At 41.6% G+C, this 22,409-nt stretch overlaps 1 protein-coding gene across 1 annotated transcript in view; it reads right to left on the bottom strand.

Annotated features, from left to right (window-relative positions):
* Positions 1–2,703: 2,703 nt before the first annotated feature.
* The window catches only part of LOC147419831 (uncharacterized), a 40,279-nt gene continuing 20,573 nt past the window's right edge, over positions 2,704–22,409 (bottom strand). The window contains exons 2-4 of the mRNA XM_086505461.1: positions 3,710–3,836; positions 3,271–3,372; positions 2,704–3,105 (exon numbers count right to left, since the gene is read on the bottom strand). Coding sequence (XP_086361587.1) covers positions 3,037–3,105; positions 3,271–3,372; positions 3,710–3,836 — 298 coding nt within the window. The 3' untranslated portion in view covers positions 2,704–3,036. The remainder of the gene's footprint in view (positions 3,106–3,270; positions 3,373–3,709; positions 3,837–22,409) is intronic.

Raw genomic sequence — 22,409 nt, 5'->3', positions numbered from 1 at the left:
CAAATTTAAGATTTTTAGTTGAGAAGTTCAATTTTATATAGAACTTTCCTTCTCAAATATGCTTTCCACCTTCTCGAAAAGGGGTAAAATGGATCTAAAACTGCTCCATAAAACCATTTTTCGGCGTCCTTTTAGTAGGCTCTAATCACAATGTAGGAGTACATAGCGGGGCACAATGTGTATGCAAGGGAGACAACATCGAGGTCTTGTGAAATGTACAACCCCTTGATTGCTTCCACATGACAAGTTACTAACAATCAAATAATTTACAACCTAGTTTCTAGAAAATTGTTCACATGAATCATCTGTGTGAAAGATGTTCATTACATTGTGAACTTCAATTTTTTAAAATTTTATTATCAACAATAGAAACATGGTATGATGAATGTTCCCACGGTGGGTTTCAGAAAGGATAGTGAGCGTTATTTTCATTTTTCTAGTTCAAATGGTTAGGAGGGAAAATAGGGGGATAGGTTCCTTTTTGTAAACTTTCGCTTTTGAGCAAAAGTTTGTGATAAGGAACACTTGCTTTGAAAATATGCGACTTGTCATTCATTGAGGGTGATGTCCTAATTTGATACCCTATGGGGTGATGTCCGAGTATGAATGCTCTTTTATTTGGAGTGTGTTATCAAGAAGCTAAACATAGGATTATCTTTCCCAAATCCTACTTTTGTTTGTATTAGGTTTGCTGGAGAGTCGAGAGGAATGCTATGGAGCATAGGCAGGGTGAGTGGAGGAGCTTATCAGTGCTGGTCGTCTTTGCAAGGGCAGCCGCGAGCCCTCGCAGTGGAAGTAACGATAATTAGCACGCTTATCTGCTGGGCTTGGCTTTTGTATCCTTCTCCTCAAGCATATGGTTCTTGCCTCTTTATGCGATTATTTTCCAAGACTTCCTTGGTAGTGCTTTACGTTATGGGCAAACGGATGACAACCCAAGCCTTGAATGGGTGGCTGCTGCATTCAACAGCAGAACTGAGGTCCTGCACCTTCACGACAGTATTTGTTGTCTCATCTCTCATGCTACGGTGGCTCCCTACTAGGCGATCTAGAACGATGTCTACTTTTGTACTTTTGGTGTGTTGTTCCTCATGGCCCATCAAGCCTGAGGTTTTTTGGTTATTTCTTTGTTTTAGCTATATAATACTCTCACATAATGTGAGAATCGTAAAAATCAAAAAAAGATAAGCAACCTGCAATCAAATTTTTAAAAAATGGGAGCGGTCCTCCCTCCCCTAGAGGACTCCAAGATGCCATTCCTCAAACAAGAGTTATCGGGGTTTGAGTTCAAGGCTCGAACCTCAAGGACGTCAAGTTCGCTGTTTAAACATAGCCCATGTGGGTGCCCACCTAGGGTTCAAATCTCCGAGATCAATCTTTTCAAGCAAGCCCTCTAGCCACTCCATCAACATAGACCTTTTGATCCAATCTCAAGGAATGGTCACGTGATGCATAGTTATCAATCACTTTTTGGAATAACTATGCCTCATGCATGGTCACACATGCACTAGTTGTTTGTCTTATATGCAACTATGCAAGGCCTTGTGTAACCATGCCGATTTTGGCATAGTTGGATTAGTAAGATCTTACTAATAACTATACTTTGCGTGACCACAACTATTGCTAAAAAGTTTAAATGGAATCGTCCCACTCAAAGGGTTGAGGTTACCTTCTATGGCATGCAACTTAGATTGCCTTCTTGCTGTTGAGTCCACCTCCGCAAGGGCTTTTAATTCAAGACATGGAGGAAATAAGTGTAAAGGATCTGGCTATTTGCTATGAGATTGCTTTAAGGATTGTAATTGCCTCTCAATTTGTGAAATGGGTTTTCTAACTGCTATTTGAGGCGTTCACAAATTATGGAAAGACACCCCTTACAAGCACCGTCCGTCTTTTGCCAATCATCCATCATTTTTCAGTTTTGGTAAAACAAATTAATGGTGACATAGCACTTGTACAAAGTGAATAGCTCCTAATATAAAATAATATTTTACTACTCTAATGCAATCTTGGAAGGGGCTCAGAAGAGGCAAGCAGACACTTCCAAATGCTCCCTACTTCAAATTGACAATTGCTTTGTAGTTTAAGAGTTCACGTGAAGGTCGACAATGACATGCTAGTCGGGTGGTATCTAGGTGGAGCAACAACTACTTACAACTTGTAAGGACTAATACTACTATTATCCTAGATTTCTGTAAACCAGTGTTCCATGTCAAAATAACAATGTAACAAGTTTCAAAAGAAATGGCACCTTCCAACGATGAAGTGCTCAGAGTCTCATAGCTACAGAGGAGAAAACCACCACTTTGCCATCAAAGTCCAGGGGAGGGGGGCAGAGGTTCTCAGCCATCCATCTACACACCTTTCCTCGCCGGAATCACACATTGCAATGCAGGGATCGCTGCCAGCTCAGCAGGCAGAATGCCACCGGCCTCCTCAACCCTGGGGTCCCATCAACTTGTGCCACATCAGCAATGGGAATGACACGTTGCTCTCACAAAGCAGAATCTGCTCAGAAGTCACTGTCGCTCTGCAGGGAATCGCCTAAACTGTCGCAGCTCGCTGCCTGGGCCCCCCTCGCCCCGGACGTTTGACAGCCAGGAATGGTCACTAAACGACCATTCCCTACACCATCAATCAGTTGCCAGCTAACAAATTTTGCTGTAATTATATACGCAAGAGATGACAACCAGGAATCAAGTAGCCTCAAAAAATTACAGCATTTCTAAATTATGAAGGGCTTCATGTAGATGTAAAACTCATTGTGTATTCCTCTTACAAATAAGTTACTTTGCCGAATTAGAACGCCGAGATCTCAGTGGTTTTTCCGTGTTAACTTCAACTGTCCCAAGTTCAAGTGCCAAACGCCATACTATTACATGAAGGCAGTTCATACCTTGTCCTTCGTGCTATAATCACAGCCATCTCCAGCATGTACAAGACAATTTTCCAAAAAATGCACCTAGCTAATTTCTCCTATCACTCAAAAGACACAGATTTACAAGGGTGATCTCTGTATCTCACACTACCTTTTGCTCAAGCCCCATACTTGGGATCTATTCGCAATTGGATCTCCTGTTTTACGATTTTTGCCATCTCATTCATCTGCAGAAAGACAGAAAATCGACTTACCGCTGTACTGCAAGAGGTGATTAATCAGAAATATGTGAACAAAAGTAAGCGATCCGCTATGCAACAAACTACTCTTCCCTCCCCCCATAAGCTGCGAGTAAACATTATTTTGAAACAGAGAGCAAACAATGCACTTACCTTTGGATAATGTACAAGTACTGGTGCATACAAATCAAATGTGACTTGGACTTCCTCCAAAATAACCAGAAGTGAATCAACTTCATCCCCAAGCATATCGACCTGAATTTCATTGCAGAAAGGTCAATGCTCCCTGCATATAAACTCTCTTGACAAGAACAGAAGACTCATATAGAGTATGATTCAGAATGTACGAACCGAAGTTGTACAATGTTTGTACTAAAATAAAGATATGGGAATTCCTTTAGCAATGTAGCTGATATGAGTTGGCAAATGTATGTGACATGTTAACACTAGGAGTTAATTGCAATCAAAATTTACTATCTATTAAGCTCTCAGGGTATTCAATTATAAGTGATGCTAAGATTGTTCGATTTCTCCCTAACAACAAGTCATAAACCTACAGAGATCTTGTTGGAACACAAAATATCAAACTCACCTCTGCCTCAGCTTTTTGCAAGTTCTGCAACTCTCTTGCACGCCTTTGCCTGTATTGTGCCTCCGTCATGGGAAATTTTGTAAATTGACCTCTGAGACCCTGGCATTTTTGCTTGATCCCATCAAGCCTGCCACGGAAAAATAATGTTCAGCAAATTGCTTTAGATGACAAGAGCTGGCAAGCGATGGAAACGTTCAGCAAATTGCTTCAAATGACAAGAGCTGGCAAAGGATGAAAACACAGGATGCAAGGCAACAATTTGAGCATGATATACCAAAAAGATAGTAAATAATCAGCACTGCTATCCATTAATAAAATTTTAAATGGAGTTGCAAGTTGCAACTCCTGAACACATAAGGGATCGGTCAAGAAGAGAGCAATTCCTGAATACAAAAGAGAGGGACCAAAAAGAGATTGAGAGAGACACAAACAGATGATAAAATGCTGAGCACAACGTTAGTCATCTCTGTCCAGGAAAATTCTGTAAAAGCAAGCATAACACAAAGATTTCCTTGACGGAGTGCTCTTCAAATGCAACTGAAACGCCCAAAGCTCTCGCTCTATTTAGGATCTTGGCATGCAATCATTCAGAGGCATACAGCTCTACAACCCCCCAACCAACTCCCCCCCCCCCCCCCTCCCCAAATCTGCCTTCCCAATAAATAGTTTATGTCCTCACTGTGGGTTATGGCAACAGCCTCCCTATTTGACATAGCTTGGAGAGAGGAAGAAGATAGTGTAGATAAGGGGCACGAGCAGCAGCTGAAGGAAAAGAGAGTTTTTCATTATGCTAAAAAAGCCTTTATAAGCTTTACAATATGTTCACACACTCTTGGCCGCCCAAGTTTGGGCTGACCCTAACAATCGCACCCTTCAGCCAAACTTGGCGTCATCATGTTCATCATTCGCCCCCTTGAACTAAGTTCTACACTCTCATGACACCACGAGTTTTTGGTATACTCGCCAACCGTGAGTTTTAGGTTTTTCTCACAACCCGGTGCTACTACCGAGCTACCATCATGCGGGGTTTTTGGTTTACTCCCAAACCTCAAGTTTAGGTTTACCCATTAACCTCATGAGAGTGGGACATAGACATGGGGTTTCGCATTTGGGAAGGTCTTACCACCAGCCACATCACTTGTTGGGGCAGTGTCTAATCCCATCACAATCGTAAAAGGATTGGTTGATTGGAGTGTCGTCGAAGAAATACAAAGATATATAGACTCTAGAGGGTTCGTTGCTTGCCATGAGATCATGTGAATCACCTCTTAAATAAAAGGCCATTTTTAATAAAACAAGAAAAAGTAAAGCGGATTATAAGCGCTGGCAAAGGCTGAGATGACCACCGCTTCAATGCCCGTGGTAGCTTGAATGCTTGCCTCGTGCTTCAAGCTACCTGCTTGCGTGTTCAAGCTTCAGTGAAGGGGTGCCTGACATCATAGTGGCGTTTGGACAGGGCTTTGTCATCACGGGCGACATCACCCCTCTCATGTCTCTCGCTACAGGCACCCAATTGGATGCAAGGCTTGCTGCAATTGATGGTTAACTGGTGACGAGCGATGGTGTGGCCTGTAGGTGATGAGGTGGCACTGATTCGGCAGCAGCATGTAGTTGCAGCCAGATGCGGGCAATCGAACCAGCAGGAGGAAGGTGTGTGGAAAAAGCACCACGGTTCAGCTTTGAGCTTCCACTAAACTTGAACTGGAAGTGTGTCCATGGCTGTGATTGACACCAGGATTCGGGGTAGGGTTACCATTCTGTACAGAGCCTTTTGATACGGTAAAAACTGACTGTAGGCACTCTAGAAAAGCTTTATAGTCCTCACCCATGCTTACAAAAGATATTTGCCAAAGCTAAGTGGTCTTCACATGTGAGGAAGATCAAGCAGCACACACGCAAACAGAGATGCAGGCCTAGAAGAGAAGGGGTAATTCTGTTCTTGCGCTCACACAGCCAAGAAATCACGAAACAGAATACAAAGTCATGCACCACACACATGTACAGAGAAACAGGGAGAAAAGAAGGCAAACCCAGAGCTTGCCGAAACGAGCTAAGGTGAGGAGAGGCCACTCATGTGTAGAAGCTTCAAGACATCCAGGCTCATAATAAAAAACGATGTCATCTGATAAGCGGAATGCAATCTCTGACTGAGCTCGGCGGTGACCTCTAGGATGATAGGGAGCATCTGATATCTCATTCAAAGTATGTAGGCTACCCTTCCCCTGCAAATGAGTTCACTGTGAAGAAAGATGAGTCATGGTCTTCTTCGTCAAGTGGGCGACCCCCTGTCGATCCAATCAAAGATGAAAAATCACCACCTATAGGCTTTTCCGGGATCTCACAAACGTTCAGCTCTGATACCAGCTGTGGGTTATGGCGACAGCCTCCCTAATCGACATAGCTTGGAGAGAAGGTGAAGATAGTGTAGATAAGGGGCACGAGCAACAACTGAAGGAAAAGAGAGTTTTTCATTATGTCAAAAAAGCCTTTAGAAGCTTTACAATATGTTCACACACACTTGGCCGCTCAAGTTTGGGCTGACCCTAACACTCACTACAGCACCAGATGGAGCCAGCTAGATTATGCATATCATGCTTGTACACCCAAAGCATATAGATTGCATTCTGAGCCCTCCTCTTCATTACATTAAATTACCCTCTCCCAGTTTCTACTCAGTTATCCTTTCCTATTCCAATCCTTATCTTCAGTTCTAGTATTGTAAATATGATTTTGTTTTGGGGGATGACAAAGGAGATACCACAGTTGTACATTGATGGCTGAGTTTAGCCTCTAGAAGACGTTGATAAAATCTCTCTCTCTCTCTCTCTCTCTCTCTCTCTCTCTCTAACATCCAAGATTCCATCATCCGAAATCTACAAGCAAAAAGTGGGCGAATCGAGGAAAGCGAAATTCAGCCATCCATGATGGAACATGAGAGTAGAAATACGGGTTATCAAGGAAGGTGAGGAGAGGTAGTCATGGGCCGCGGTCATCTCCGCAACACAAAAGAAAGTAGAGGAGACCGAAAAATGGAATGAGGTTGCCAAGAAAGAAAAAGGTAAGGAAGCTCCTTGTACACCCAGTCTTATTAACATGACCCTCAAAGAGGAACAAAGGAGGAGGATGCGGGCTCTACATGTGAGGGTAACTAGCCTCAAGGACATAAACAATGTGGAAAAAGAGGTCACGTGTCACAAATGGGTGACGTGGCATGCCCGGACACACTCACACTGGTTGGCAGCAGCAGAAAACACCGAAGCAATGACACGTGGCAGGTCCGGATTTTCCGCCGTAAAACCCGTTGCACTACTGACGTGGCATCCGTACAACAGTCCCGCTTTTTGCGCTTACCTGCTGACGTGGAAAAGCGTACGGAAATCTGCTTTTATGCAGGCTAAATTTTACGCATGTTGATTTAGAAGCTTTTGGATTAGCTGCTTTATTTTAAGAGCTTTTGAGTTGAGAAGCTTTTGGGGCTCTGCTTTTGGGCATCCCTTGTAACTTATAAATAAGTGGGCAGGGCCCTCACTTCTCAGAGCATTTGGACGCAGAGTCTGAGAGTGAGAACCCTCCCACTCTCTTGTACTTTGAACACAGATTAATACAAAAAGAAATACCGAAAGGGGCGCCAGTCTTTGGGGCCAATATCTCTAGGCACGGAACTCCGTTGGACCGTGTCAAATCAATTGTGAACTGTGAATTGTTTTGAAGTGAATCTCTGCTGTGTCGCGGTAGAATCTTGACTTGGAGTGTCCAAGTTTGTTACAGTGGTATCAGAGCACGGCCGATTTCTCTTCTACCAGGAAACCCGATCCTTTTCTCGCGACACTTATGGATTCCGACAAAGAACACTCAACTTCCTCTGCATCTAGGGATGCGGGAAGAGATCATGAAGAAGATTCTCACGAAGAGTATGGCCCACCTCGGCCTACTCAGGCGGAGATTGAAGAGATGCAACGTTGACAATTGGTTGACAACACGACAAAGATGATGATCAACCTTGCGAAGGAACCGAATTTTGCAACATTTTTGACTCAGACATCCTTCAAGAGGTGCACACCTAGTGGTAGAAGGCCACAGAGCCACCCCTCAAACCGGCACTCAAGAAACCTCCTCCGACAATGTTTACAGAGCAAGAATTGGAAGAGGTGGTTGATACACGGATTACTCAGCTTTTTGACGCGAACAACAAAGCCAAAAAGCACGACAAAAATTAGAAGAAAGGAATTGACTTTCTGCGTTATTTGGGTCGTCAATCTACTTTTGTCTCGGCAAGAAAGCAGAAGAAGCGTGTGTGATTTGAAGGAGTATCCATTTCTTCTTCTTCTTCTGACAGTTCTTCTAGCTCTTCTGACTCGAGCGAAGAAAACATGAAAGGGAAAAAGCGAAGCAAAAAGCAAAGCTTCGGAAAGGGCAAGAAAAAGGCAAAGAAGCCTAAGTTTCACCCAGTTTCGCCCAGTTCTACAGAGGACTCATCCTCAGATAGTTCGGACTCCGACGATCACAGATTTTATGCAAAGAAGAAGCATTTCTTTAAAGCCAACCATTATGACTTCCTAGAGGATAAAAGCAAGAAAGTTAGAGAATTTAAAGAAGGTGGACAGTCAATTAAGTTTGACACTTTTTCTGGATTCCGAGATGCTTCGAGGGCTTTGGCCTTCATACAGCAGTTTGATATAGCTTTCTCTGGAGGGCATTACTCAGAGCACCGCAAGATTCGGAGGGCTACCTCTTTCTTCAAGGGAAATGCTCGAACATGGTGGTCCACCCTTCTACTAAACAAGGAAGCGCCAATTAAATGGCTGAAATTCAAAAGGCTTTTTATTTCTTCTTGGCTGACTCGGGAGTATGAATGAGATATACGAACTGCTTGGAATCACTTCGGATGACCAAGAGAGATTCTTTGGACGCATATCGCGAGAGATTTTGGAGCTCTTTTCTACTAGCTTCTTCATTTAAGAAGATCTCGTTTAAAGAGCAGATTGAGGGGTTTTGCTGCGGACTTCCTACAGAGATCCGATATCACTGCTTAAAACAAAAGTCAGATTCTATTCAAGAATTGATGGGTCATGCAAAATGGGGTTTTTCCATACATTCAGACAATTTGACTTACCCCACAGATGAGATCATGACTCAGAGTACCGAACAGACTTCTAATAATGAAAGTAGAAAGAAGAAGAGCCCCCATGTAACAGACTTGGACACGCCAAGTCAAGAATCTACCACGATAGCACCAAATAACCACTTCAAAACAGTTCACAGTTCACAATTGATTCAACACTGGCCCGACGAAATTCCGTGCCTAGAGATATTGGCCCCAAAGACTGGCGCCCCTTTCGGTATTTCTTTTTGTATTAATCTTAGTTCAAAGTACAAGAGTGCAGGCAAGCACTCACACTCAGACTCTGGTCCAAATGCTCTAAGTTATGAGGCCTTGCCTGCTTATTTAAAGAGTACAAGGGATGCCAAAAGCAGAGCCCAAAGGCTATTAAACTCAAAAGCTCAAAAGCTCAAAAGCTTGGCAAATGAAGCAGAGTGAATCTCTCTCTCTCTCTCTCTCTCTCTCTCTCTCTCTCTCTCTCTCTCTCTCTCTCAATAATAGAATAAAGCAAAGAGGCCTTCTCTTTAATAAAGCAAAAGCTTCCTCTCTAGCTGCCCTGCGTGTAAAAAGCATCGCCAAAAGCTGCCAACGCTGCCACGTCAGCCTCCGTAAGATCTTTGAAGCGGATGAACATACACGAGATTTGGATACGGCTTTTGCCAAGGTTTGCGAGACTTTGCAGAAGTCTCAAGAACAACAGAAAAAGGCAGCGGATCGCCATCGTCGCGACATGAAATTGAAGGAGGATGATTGGGCGCTCTTACGTTTTGAGAAGGCACGCCTACGAAAGAAAAAGGGAAAGGAGAGGCTTTTTCCAAAACTTAGTATGCGATACTACGGACCTTTCCAGATCACTGAAAAGATAAATGATGTCTCCTTCCGATCGAAACTGCCAGATACTTGGAGGATTCACAATGCATTCCATGCGAGTCTCTTGAAACCTTTTAAAGGTGATGTGCCTGATGATGGGGAGCCTGATAAGCAACCCGAAGTGGAAGAAAACGAGGAGATCCTTCTTCCTGAACAGATTTTGGCACATAAGGATACGAAGACTAAAGGTAAAGTCCAAAGGTGGTTCTTGGTTAAGTTCAAGAACTATCCTGCATTGGATGCGAAGTGGATGGAGGAGGAGGACCTAGCAGATACTCTTCATATTGTGAAACTTTACCTCGATGCTTTTGGTTTAGCATAGTCTACTTCAAATGGAACCCAGAATTCAGCTTGGCCGGAGATTTGGTGCAGTGGGATGCAAGAGTCGCTCCGCTCCTTTGTCAACAAATGCCTTGATTTAGATACTAGAGTCACTGATGTCTCTTTGAGCTTCAGGGATACTGAAAGCTGACAGTATTCTACTGTATGACTTTAATGAAATGGAATTCCTGATTATGATACTGATTTGTTCTTGCCTTCTCTTAAATGCAAGAACTGATAGACGAAATGATTGCAGCATTTTAATCTGATTGATCTCGAATAGACATGGTTGCAATAGGCGTTAGTCAATCGGACATCGATGAGGTCCCGATTGGACCTAGATGTGATTGCTAGCTACATTGCCGATAAATCATGCTCTAAGATCCGAATGAATGTTGAATGTCATGTGATGTCCTGTGATGTCTGGTGATGTCGTGTTGTGTGACTGTTGATTTGGTGTAATCGCGGCCAATTACAATGCTTTCAAGAGGGGGGTATGTCACAAAGTGATGACGTGGCGACCGGCAGCAGAAACCCTAATTTTTGCCAGAAAACCCTGATTTCCTGCAAACCCTAAAATCTGCCAGAAACCCTAATTTCTGGAAACCCTAACTGCTGGCTGAAACCCTAAAAAGCTGCCACGTGGGCCCGTACGGAATCCCTGAAATTGCGGCAGATTTTGCGCTGCAAAATAAACCCTAATTTCTGCCAGAAAACCCTGATTTCCTGCAAACCCTAAAATCTGCCCAAAACCCTAATTTTCAGAAACCCTAATTTCTGGAAACCCTAACTGCTGGCTGAAACCCTAAAAAGCTGCCACGTGGGCCCGTACGGAAATCTTTGAAATTGCGGCGGATTTTTGCGCTGCAAAATTTGCTTTTTGGGCTACGCAATTGGGCAGAGAAAGAGAGAGATGATGAGCGTCAAGCGGTGTGTGCAAGTGATAGAGCATGCGAAGATGTGTAGGGTGTGTACCTTGAAGAGGGGCGAAGGCTTGCAGGGCAGAGGGCGCTAGGGAACGAAGATAGCAAAGAGAGAGAGAGAGAGCGCTACACGATAGTTGGGGGAATAAGTTAGTGAGTAAAATTGACTCACATTCCCTTTATTAGAAAGTATAGGACCAATTTAAAGTTAGTGGCCAAGTTCAATGTGAACTTAGCCAAAGGTTAATAACCTTTAAAACTATACACAAAAGGGGGCCATTTGGGCCTTTAACCCAACAACCTCCCACTTAAAGGCATAAATGGAGCCTTTAAGCTACGTGACTCCCACCATCTGTATGCATAGATGATGTTGTGCTTTGGATAAGCACTTAGTGAGAGCATCTGCTGGATTTTGTGATGTATGGACCTTAACCAATGTAATAAGGCCATCCTCAAGCACTTCTCGAATGCAGTGATACCGCACATTAATATGCTTTGTGCGTGCATGAAACATGGCATTCTTTGCCAGACATATGGCACTCTAGCTATCACAACCAAGCATAGGTGCCTTGTCAGGCAAACCAAACTCACTGTGCTCTGCAGCGCTCTTTGGACTCATCTAGTTGCATGCCAACAAGTTTTCTCATCAAATGCACTTGGTTGACAGGCGTTGTATTCTCATACATTCCCTTTAACTTCTCCCACACATCAAAAGCAATTGTGAGACCTTTCAAATCAATGACTGTCTCGTCGGTCATGGCCATTTTAATGTATGTAATTCCTGTTCAGGCTAACCAATGCTTCATCCGTCATATTCTGTGGCTTTACCTGTTCAAGTGCCCCTTCACAATCCTTAAGAAATAGGATTCCTTGGATCTTGTCTTTCCAAAGGTCGAAACCTGTTCCATCGAACCTCCTAATCTCGAAGAGATTCTTCACATCCAAGATGAGGCCATAGTTGCACGAATAAGAGGACTAATACGCTAAATTTTTGGGCAAAATGCACAAAAACCGGAGTATAGCCTCACAGAGGTGTGCACTACAGCTCCAAATGGTCATAGGAGCAATTTGGGGCAAAATAGGTCGATTTAGGCACAAAAAACAATTTCTGAAATTTATGCGCAGGCAATTTCAGCGAGCAAATTTGTGCTCAAAAACAATAATTTTAGTTGTTTTTAGCTTCACAGAACATACATAAGGCTAATGCACAACCTTTAGAAGCATGTATGAGCAAAAGCCCCAATTAGTAGCATCAAATTGCATGAAATTGAGCCACAAATGGTCATACATAGCCAAAACTTGTCAAATGTGCGTAGATTGCATCAATTTTCACTTTCCCCAATGTAGACGCATCAAGAATACACTTACAAAAACCTGCATAAATCTGAAATTTTCTGAAAACACCTTTTTTGGGACCTGTTTTTCGGCAATTTCAGTGTTTTCGGGTAGCGGAGACCTAGCAAAGATGTTCCCACACCTTAATACATGATTTGCAAAACCTGTATTTTGCTGTCATAACCTGTAATTTGCCGATTTTGACCTAATTTCAGCCTGTTTTGACTTGCCGGGAGCTCTCTAGTGTCCGGGGACGAGTCCTTTGGCGATGAAATTGCAAAATCTCGCGTGAAAGTTGACCTCCTTGGCTGAAAATCAGCGTTTGCAGGTTTGGGAGAAAACCCTAATTTGGCTCTGATACCAGTTGATGAGCGTGAAGCGGTGTGTGCAAGTGATAGAGCATGCGAAGATGTGCAGGGTGTGTACCTTGAAGAGGGGCGAAGGCCTGCAGGACAGAGGGCGCTAGGGAACGAAGATAGTAGGGAGAGAGAGAGAGCGTTACACGATAGTTGGGGAAATAAGTTAGTGAGTAAAATTGACTCACATTCCCTTTATTAAAAAGTATAGGACCAATTTAAAGTTAGTGGCCAAGTTCAATGTGGCCAAGTTCAATGTGAACTTGGCCAAAGGTTAATAACCTTTAAAACTATACACAAAAGGGGGCCATTTGGGCCTTTAACCCAACAAGACAGAGAGTCCAAATTGCTTTATTTTTAAAAAGCCCACAGAGGGTTGAGAGAGAGAAGCTTTTAGCTTTTGATTTAGAAGCTTTTGGGCATCCCTTGTTACTTTAAATGAGTGGTTTGGGCATTCACTTCTCAGAGCATCTGGACGCAGAGTTAAGAGTGAATCCCAACCCACTCTCTTGTACTTTGAACTGATTAATACAAAAAGAAATACCAAAAGGGGCACCAGTCTTTGGGGCCAATATCTCTAGGCACGGAACTCCGCCGGGCTAGTGCAAATCTATTGTGATCTGTGAATTGTTTGAAGTGGTTATTTGGTGCTGTCGCGATTGATTCTTGATTGGAGTATCCAAGCCTGTTAATTACAGATATACTTTTTGGGACACATCATCTCAGTAGCAGGAGTGCGGATGGACCCGGCCAAGATTGAGACTATACGCGATTGGCCCGATTTGAAGAATGTCCATGATGTTAGAAGCTTCTTGGGCTTATGTTCTTACTACCGGCGGTTCATTAGAAAGTTTGTAGAGGTTGCTTCCCCTTTGCATTTGTTGATTCAAAAAGGAGTCCATTTCTCGTGGGGACCCACAGAGGTGACCGCCTTTCACACATTGAAAGAGAAATTGACTACAGGACCGTTTTGACTTTGCCGGATTTGCAGAAGTCATTCGAAGTATATTGTGATGCTTGTGGTCGTAGACTGGGTGCGGTCTTAATGCACGAAGGCCATGTCATTGCCTATGAGAGCCGATTGTTTTCAAGGCCGGAATTTGACAGCACAAATATATGAGAAAGAGCTTTTGACAGTTATCCATGCTCTTACTCAGTGGCGACATTACCTACTCGGAGTTGATTTTACGATCTTCACAGATCATCAGAGTTTACGCTACTTCTTGTCACAGAAGCAGCTATCGGGAAAGCAGATACGATGGGCGTTTCCACGATACATCATAGAAGCTTCAAGGATATGGTCGATCAGTACGCCACAGATCCAGATTTTGCAGTTATATTCGGTCGAATACAGAATGGGGAGGTAGTAGCGGGATATTCCATTCGGAATGACTACTTGATGAAGAAAACGATGTTGTGCATTACACAACCGTTGAGGGAAAAGGTTCTAACCGAATGCCATTGTCCACCATTTACGGGTCAATGCGGCATTGATACCACCTTGAAAGGTGTGGAGAGATACTTCTTTTGGCCGAGACTCAAGGACGTGGACGATTTTGTACGCAGATGCTTGGTATGTCTAAAGGTCAAGTTTTACACGCATAAAGCACAGGGATTGTTACAGCCTTTACCCATTCCCACCCGCCCCTGGGAAAGTATTGCAATGGATTTCATTTTTGATCTCTCGAAGACACAGAGTGGGCACGATGGTATCTGGACTATTATTGACAGATTTAGCAAGCAAGCTCATTTCATTCGAGTGAAGAAAGCAATAAAGACGGATGACTTAGCGAGACTGTTCATTGCCCAGATATTCAGATTACATGGCATGCCAGAGACAATTGTCTCTGACAGAGATCCCCAATTCACGAGTTTGTTTTGGAAGGCTATTTGGGAGAACATTGGCGCACGGTTGCAGTTCTCGTCATCTTTCCACCCGCATACAAATGGGCAATCTGAGATTGCAAACTCAATCGTACTGGATTTATTGAAGTCTTACATTTCGGATCAGAAGACTCATGGGAAAAGTTTTTACCTTTGGTGGAATTTGCCTACAATAACACGATTCACTCTTTGACGATGAAGGCGTCATTTGAGATTATTAAAGGTGCTCCGAAGGTTCCACCCTTCTTAAGCACGAAAGATAAGATTTTTGAAGCCGACCAATACACGAGGGACTTGGACACTGCTTTTGCCAAGGTCTGGGAGGCTTTAGAGAAATCTCAGGAAAGACACAAAAAGGCAGCAGATTGACACCGTCGCGATTTGAAATTGAAGGAGAACGATTGGGTGCTCTTACGTTTTGAGAAGGCACGTCTGAGAAAGAAAAAGGGAAAGGAGCGGCTTTTTCCAAAGCTTAGCATGAGATACTATGGACCTTTCCAGATAAAAGAAAAGATAAATGATGTCTCCTTTAGACTGAAGCCGCCCGATACTTGGAGAATTCACAATGCTTTTCATGTGAATCTCTTGAAGCCTTCTAAAGGCGACGTGCCGGATGACGGGGAGCCTGATGAGCAACCCGAAGTGGAGGAAAGCGAGGAGATACTCGTTCCAGAACAGATACTTGCAAATAAAGATAGAAAGATTAAAGGTAAAGCGATAAGGCGGTTCTTGGTTAAATTCAAGAACTAACCCGCATTGGATGCGAAGTGGATGGAGGCGGAGGACCTGACAGATACTCCTCAGATTGTGCACCTTTACCTTGAAGCATTCGGTTTAGCATAGTCTACTCCGATAGAAACCCGATTCAGCATGGGTGAATCTAGTGCAGTGGATATGCACAAGAGGGGAGTCACTCCACTCCTTTGTCGACAGATTGCCCCGATACCTTGATTTGATATAGAGTCACTGATGTCCCTTCGGGTTTCAGAGATACTGTTGAGCTAACAGTATTCTGTTGTATGACTTTATGATTTGGAATTCCCGATAATGAAAATTGTAACAATGTCAAACTTTGTAAATAATTAATTTATTTACAAGGAAATAGTTATCTAATTAGTTGTGTGCACATCAGAATAGATCTAGCAGTTCTGGGGTCTCAAGTGCGCCCAAATTTGGGCCAGAGCACCTCAAGGAGACCCTAGCAGAAAATACTTTAGAGCCCTAGTGATTCTGCGCGTCAATGCAAGCACAAGAATGAGATGGGGTTCTTAGAACAGTAATCCTAAGGCCTGAATTATTTTTACGGCCTTAGGATAAGTGAGTTAAACTATTTTAAATTGTTTGTGCCGGACCAAATGGTCGGACAAGTGCGAACAGGTAATGCCAGAGCAGTGCTGATACGGCATTGTGCTGGAGAGCAGCTAACGTTTTTATTAGCAGCATCCATGTATGTAGTTGTGAGTTAATTTGCACATTTTATTAATAGCTTATGGACTTTTGAAATGTGAAAGTTGAATGGTTTTTAAGTTATTAAGTGTGCCACTTGACACACTTACCAATGCTAAGTGACTCTCTCACTCACTCTCGCCCTCTCTCTTCTTCTAGCGCCCCCTTTTAGCTGGAGTCTACAAGAGATGTAATAGGACTAATCTTTGAAGTTCTTAAAGTCGAAAAGAATGTAGTAGGGCATATCTTTCGTTTAGCACGATTTGAAAGATTGTTGAATACTCTGTTAAATAGAGCTTATATGAATGAGTTTGAGATATTAAAAGAGAACATATATTCTTTTTTTAAATAATACACTAAAGACATATTTGATAAAGATTAATGAATAATAGATAGTTTGTCTATAAACAGGTAAAATTGAGATTTTTATTAATATCAGTGTTTTATATTTATGTGTTTTAGCTTAAAATGCATGGTTAGGCTTAAAATAAGTTGAAAAAGTAGTGGAGACCCAAAAATAGAGGTTTTATGGGTCGCGACCTACAAGTTGCGTTTTCAGCCAAATAAATACGTTTTTCGCAATTCTGTCCACATTGCCTTGTAGACCATACCTATTCCCGTCGTTTTGAGTACCTGGATTGCTCTATTCTGAGTTCGTTTGTAAAAGTTATGATGAAAACAAACAGAAGGCAGTAGCAGGGTAGTATACACAGGGACAGACAGACATACAACATCATACAGCTCTCCCTGCTATCAACCAAGAAGTGGATTTGTTTCTTCATGGTAGACTATTGCAATTGAGATTATGAAGGTACATAATTATGTTTGTTTACTTTGATTATCATGTTGAATTGGTTGCACGAGTATGTTGTTTTGGCTATTTTGTAGGCGATGCAAAAATCAATGTGTGAAACACGATCTGTGCAAAGTGTCATGATAAAAATCTAACCTTTACGGATCGCTTAGCGATCACGTTCTTATCTTGTTCTCGCAGGTATACTTGGTACGAAAATCGAGTTGATCGAATGCCTAAAAAGCGACTATTTTGAGAAGTCGCATGCTTTTCGAGGAAAAGAGCGAAGGGTGGTGTGTTTGGGGATCATTCACATATCTCTTCTTCTGCGAGTGCGAGTGCGAGTGCGAGTGAGACGTTGCATGCAAGCGGATTGAAGCTCGGGGGTGGTCAAGAGGTTCGAGCTCCATACATCGGAGTGCGTCCATATATTCCATTGCTTCTCTGTTGTATCAAAACTCTGCAAAAATCCAACAATACAAAGATCTCTTTCTCTATCTTTTGCTATCTATCTCTATTATTCCGTTCCTGTGACAAGTGGTATCAGAGCAAGCGGTTGATTCTGGACATGGAAGGATACGAAAGGAAGATAAAGGAGCAAGAAGACCTGATTTGGCGACTACGAGAAGATCTCGAACTAGCAAATCGAGAGCCTGCTGAGGCTCTACGGGGCAAAGCAGCACGAGAGCCTGATATCTATATGGATCTTGATGGCAAACATGAAGGCAAAAAAAAAACCATGCTACTCCACCAGGAAACAATAATCATCTTGGCGACGCTGGGGCACCTGGCGGTGGTGATAGTGGTGATGATGGGAACGGTGGTGGACGTAGAGGTCGTCAACGTGAAAAAGAAACAATGACGATATGGGAGAAGCGACAACCAAATCATTCTTAACGAAGGCTAAGCTTAGAGAGTTTGATGGCATAAGAAAAATATGTAAAGATTTAGAAGCGTGGATTGAAGAACTCGAAGATTTGGATTATACTTTCAATATCGAGAACACGACCACCAGACTTCCGAACGCTCGAGCAAGGTGACCGATAAGACAATACGTACCAAGATGGCTCAATTGGAGACTTTTGGCGATGCGTATGATAAAGGTAAGTCATCTACCCCTTCTTTGTGATGTTTTACGTCTTTGATACGTGCTTTGAAAGCTTCTGTGATTGAATTTATGCGTAAAAGTTAAGATTTAAATTTGAATTTATTAATTGATTTGGATAGTATTCATTGCTTCTTATCGTCTAAATTGATTGAGAAATTAAATTTGAAATTAAATCGAGAAATTAAAAAAACTTGTGGACTTAACCAGTGGTAATAATAGTTTCACGAAAGAGTTAGTAGAAAATTCGTTTTTTTTCTTTGAAGAGTCGGAAGCATAAAGATGATTTCTATATCATAAACATTGATATGCATGATGTTATCATTGGTATCAATTAGATGATTGAAAATCATGTTTTGATTGATTGTTAAGAAAGAAAAATATATCTTTAATAATTTGATGATGATAAGTCACACTCTTCGTGGAAAGAAAGAGATCCTAAATCTAGTTTTGGCCATGGAATTGATAAGGTGACTTAGATAAGAGTGTGAGATGTTGCTTGTGTTTGCTAATGAGATTAAAGAAGAATCTGGGGATAAACAGAAAGAGACAAATCCAGAATTTGTAGAGGATCTCTTACATGAATTTAAGGATGTGTTTCCGAACGATCTTCCTGGTATACCTCCGCCTAGAGCAGTAGACCATGCCATAGATCTATATCCAGGAGCAACACCTTACTCAAGGGCTCCATACAGATTAATTTTGATGACCTTAAAGAGCTCAAGATACAACTTGATCATCTTTTGAAAAAGGGTTTCATTAAACATAGTGTATCTCCTTGGGGTAGTCCTGTGTTATTCCAAAAGAAAAAAGATGGTACATATAGGTTATGCATTGACTATAGGGGATTAAACAGACAGACCATTAAGAACAAATATCCTCTTCCTCACATAGATGAATTGCTTAGCCATTTGAGTGGTGCCACAATATTTTCAAAGGTTGACCTTCGTTCTGGCTACCATCAAATCCGCATTAAGGCCGAGGACATTCCAAAGACTGCTTTTCGTACACGTTATGGGCATTATGAATTTACAGTTCTTGCTTTTGGTTTGACTAATGCACCAGCAACTTTCATGTGCTTAATGAATAATATTTTTCACCCGTATCTTGATGACTTCATTCTGGTATTCTTGGAATATATTTTTGTGTATTCTAAGAATGAAGAAGATCATGCATTGCATTTAAAGAAAACATTGGAAGTTTTGCGTGAACATAAATTATATATCAAAGCAAGTAAGTATTCTTTTGCAAAAGATCAGATTGTGTATTTGGGAAGAGTGATTTCTAAAGAGGGGATTCACATCGATCTTGATAAAGTTAAGACTATTGTGGAGTGGCCAACACCTAAGTCATTAAGGGATGGGAGAAGCTTTATGGGTCTAGCACAATATGAGAGAGCACACATTAAAGATTTCTCTAAGATAGCAAGTCCTTTGACCGAATTGACCAAGAAAGACAAGGGTTTTGTGTGGACTTCTAGTTGTGAGACTGCTTTTGAGACCTTGAAGGCTAAAATAGAAGAAAATTGTGTTTTAAAAGTTCCTGAGACGCTAGTGGGGAACAATTAGGTTGTGTTTTGACACAAGAAGGAAGAGTGGTTCCATATGAGTCTAGGAATTTAAGACGACATGAATTGAACTATGCAACACATGATCTAGAATTCCTTGTTGTTGTTCATGCATTGAAGCATTGGCGTCATCTCTTGCTTGGTATAAAATTTGAATTGCGTACTAATCATCAAAGCTTGAATTATATTTTTACTCAACCATTGTTAAATAACAGACAAAGAAGACGGATTGATTTGCTGGCTGAGTATGACTTTGATTTGAAGTATTTGTGTGGAAAAGAAAATAAAGTTGCAGATGCATTGAGTCGTAGGCCCATGTGTAATTTGTTGACTGTTGTGCGGTCTAATTTGATTAATGATATGCATGCTGAAGTTGAAAATGATTCCTTTTATATGCCTATTTTGAAATTCTTGTGTATAAGGGAAATCTGTATTATTATGACCGCTTGTGTATTCCTGCAAATTCTGCTTTTAAGAGTCAAATTCTGCATGAGTGTCATAATTCACCTTTTTCTAGTCATCCTAGATTGAATGACATATATGAAAAGATTCAAAGTTTATTCTTTTGGTCGTATATGAAATTGGATGTTAAGAATTATGTGCGTGAGTGCTTTCAATGTCAACAAGTTAAGATTCAGCATAAGAGGATGCCTAGTGACCTTCAACCCTTAGACATTCCTTTACAAAAGTGGGAGTCTATATCCATGGACTTTATCATTAGACTTCCTACTACTCGTGGAGGGTATGATTCGATCTTTGTGGTGGTAGATAGACTCACAAAACAAGCTCATTTCTTTCTTGTAAAAATAACTGATACTGCATTGACCATTGCACGCTTGTTTGTGAAAGAGATATTTCGTTTGCATGGCATGCCCAAGAGCATAGTGTCTGACAAGGATTCTAAGTTCACTTCTCATTTCTGGAGAGCGACTTTTGACTCTATAGGTACCCAATTACGCATGTCTACCACTTTTCATTCTCAAACAGATGGGAAAACGGAGAGAGTGAATCGTATTTTAGAAGATATGTTACGAATGTATATCAATGAAAACCAATCTAATTGAAATGAATATCTGCCTTTGGTTGAATTTGCATATAACAGTTCATATCATTCATCTATTAGGATGACTCAGTTTGAGGCAATGTATGACTATAACTATCCCACACCTATTAATTTTCTTAACTCGAGGAATAAGGTAGAACTGTCACGTGAGATCCTTGAGAAAATGGATAGCGAGTTGACCAAAATCAGGGGGAATATTAGAGAAGCTCAAAAGAGACATAAATTGTATTATGACAAGAAACATCGTGTTGTAGAGTATGAAAATGGTGATATGGTTTTCTTAAAGGTTATTCCTGAGAAGTCTCATTTGATTCTTCGAAAGGATAAAAGATTGTCTCCACGATTTGCTAGGCCATTTAAAATTTTGAAGTGCATTGGTTCATTAGCTAAACATCTGAGAAATAGAGACATTGTGGAAGTTTTGGTTAAGTGGCAGAACTATCCAGTAGCGGATGCATCATGGGTTGATCTTAGTGTTTTGCAAAGAGAATTTCCCTCTCTTTTCAACTCTGAGGACATAGTTAATTTTGATAAGGGGAGAATGTAATAGGACTAATCTTTGAAGTTCTTAAAGTCGAAAAGAATGTAGTAGGGTATATCTTTCGTTTAGCACGATTTGAAAGATTGTTGAATACTCTGTTAAATAGAGCTTATATGAATGAGTTTGAGATATTAAGAGAGAACATATATTGTTTTTTTAAATAATACACTAAAGAAATATTTGATAAAGATTAATGAATAATAGATAGTTTGTCTATAACCAGTAAAATTGAGATTTTTATTAATATCAGTGTTTTATATTTATGTGTTTTAGCTTAAAATGCATGGTTAGCCTTAAAATAAGTTGAAAAAGTAGTGGAGACCCAAAAATAGAGGTTTTATGAGTCGCGACCTAAAAGTTGTGTTTTCAGCCCAATAAATACGTTTTTCGCAATTCTGTCCACATTGCCTTGTAGACCAGACCTATTCCCGTCGTTTTGAGTACTTGGATTGCTCTGTTATGAGTTCGTTTGTAAAAGTTATGATGAAAACAAACAGAAGGCAACAGCAGGGTAGTATACACAGGGACAGGCAGACATACAACATCATACAGCTCTCCCTGCTATCAACCAAGAAGTGGATTTGTTTCTTCATGGTAGACTATTGCAATTGAGATTATGAAGGTACATAATTATGTTTGTTTACTTTGATTATCATGTTGAATTGGTTGCACGAGTATGTTGTTTTGGCTATTTTGTAGGCGATGCAAAAATCAATGTGTGAAACACGATCTGTGCAAAGTGTCATGATAAAAATCTAACCTTTACGGATCGCTTAGCGATCACGTTCTTATCTTGTTCTCGCAGGTATACTTGGTACGAAAATCGAGTTGATCGAATGCCTAAAAAGCGACTATTTTGAGAAGTCGCATGCTTTTCGAGGAAAAGAGCGAAGGGTGGTGGGTTTGGGGATCATTCACATATCTCTTCTTCTGCGAGTGCGAGTGCGAGTGCGAGTGAGACGTTGCATGCAAGCGGATTGAAGCTCGGGGGTGGTCGGGAGGTTCGAGCTCCATACATCGGAGTGCGTCCATATATTCCATTGCTCCTCTGTTGTATCAAAACTCTACAAAAATCCATCAATACAAAGATCTCTTTCTCTATCTTTTGCTGTCTATCTCTATTATTCCGTTCCTGTGACGAGAGAGCAGCCCCTCCCCCACTTCCCAGTGTTTACAATGCTCCTATCCCCCCTATTGTGAGTATCCTCTACGCATTGGAGCCCTCCATGGAAGCTTGAGAGCAGCCCCTTGCGACATATGTGGTTGCCTCGTGCTCCCATTGCCTAGAACAAGGGTTCCCATAGCCATAGCCAGCTTTTGGTGAAGATTCATCGCGAGGAGTTGCAGCAGACACTCTCTCCGTAGAGTGTGGTGGCTGTAAATTCTCTGTTTTTA

Source organism: Adiantum capillus-veneris, chromosome 29 (genome assembly GCF_014529385.1).
Source record: "Adiantum capillus-veneris isolate H3 chromosome 29, ASM1452938v2, whole genome shotgun sequence".
Taxonomy (NCBI): domain Eukaryota; kingdom Viridiplantae; phylum Streptophyta; class Polypodiopsida; order Polypodiales; family Pteridaceae; genus Adiantum; species Adiantum capillus-veneris.
The sequence above is the reverse complement of the archived record's forward strand: the minus strand, read 5'-3'. Positions and strand labels throughout refer to the sequence as shown.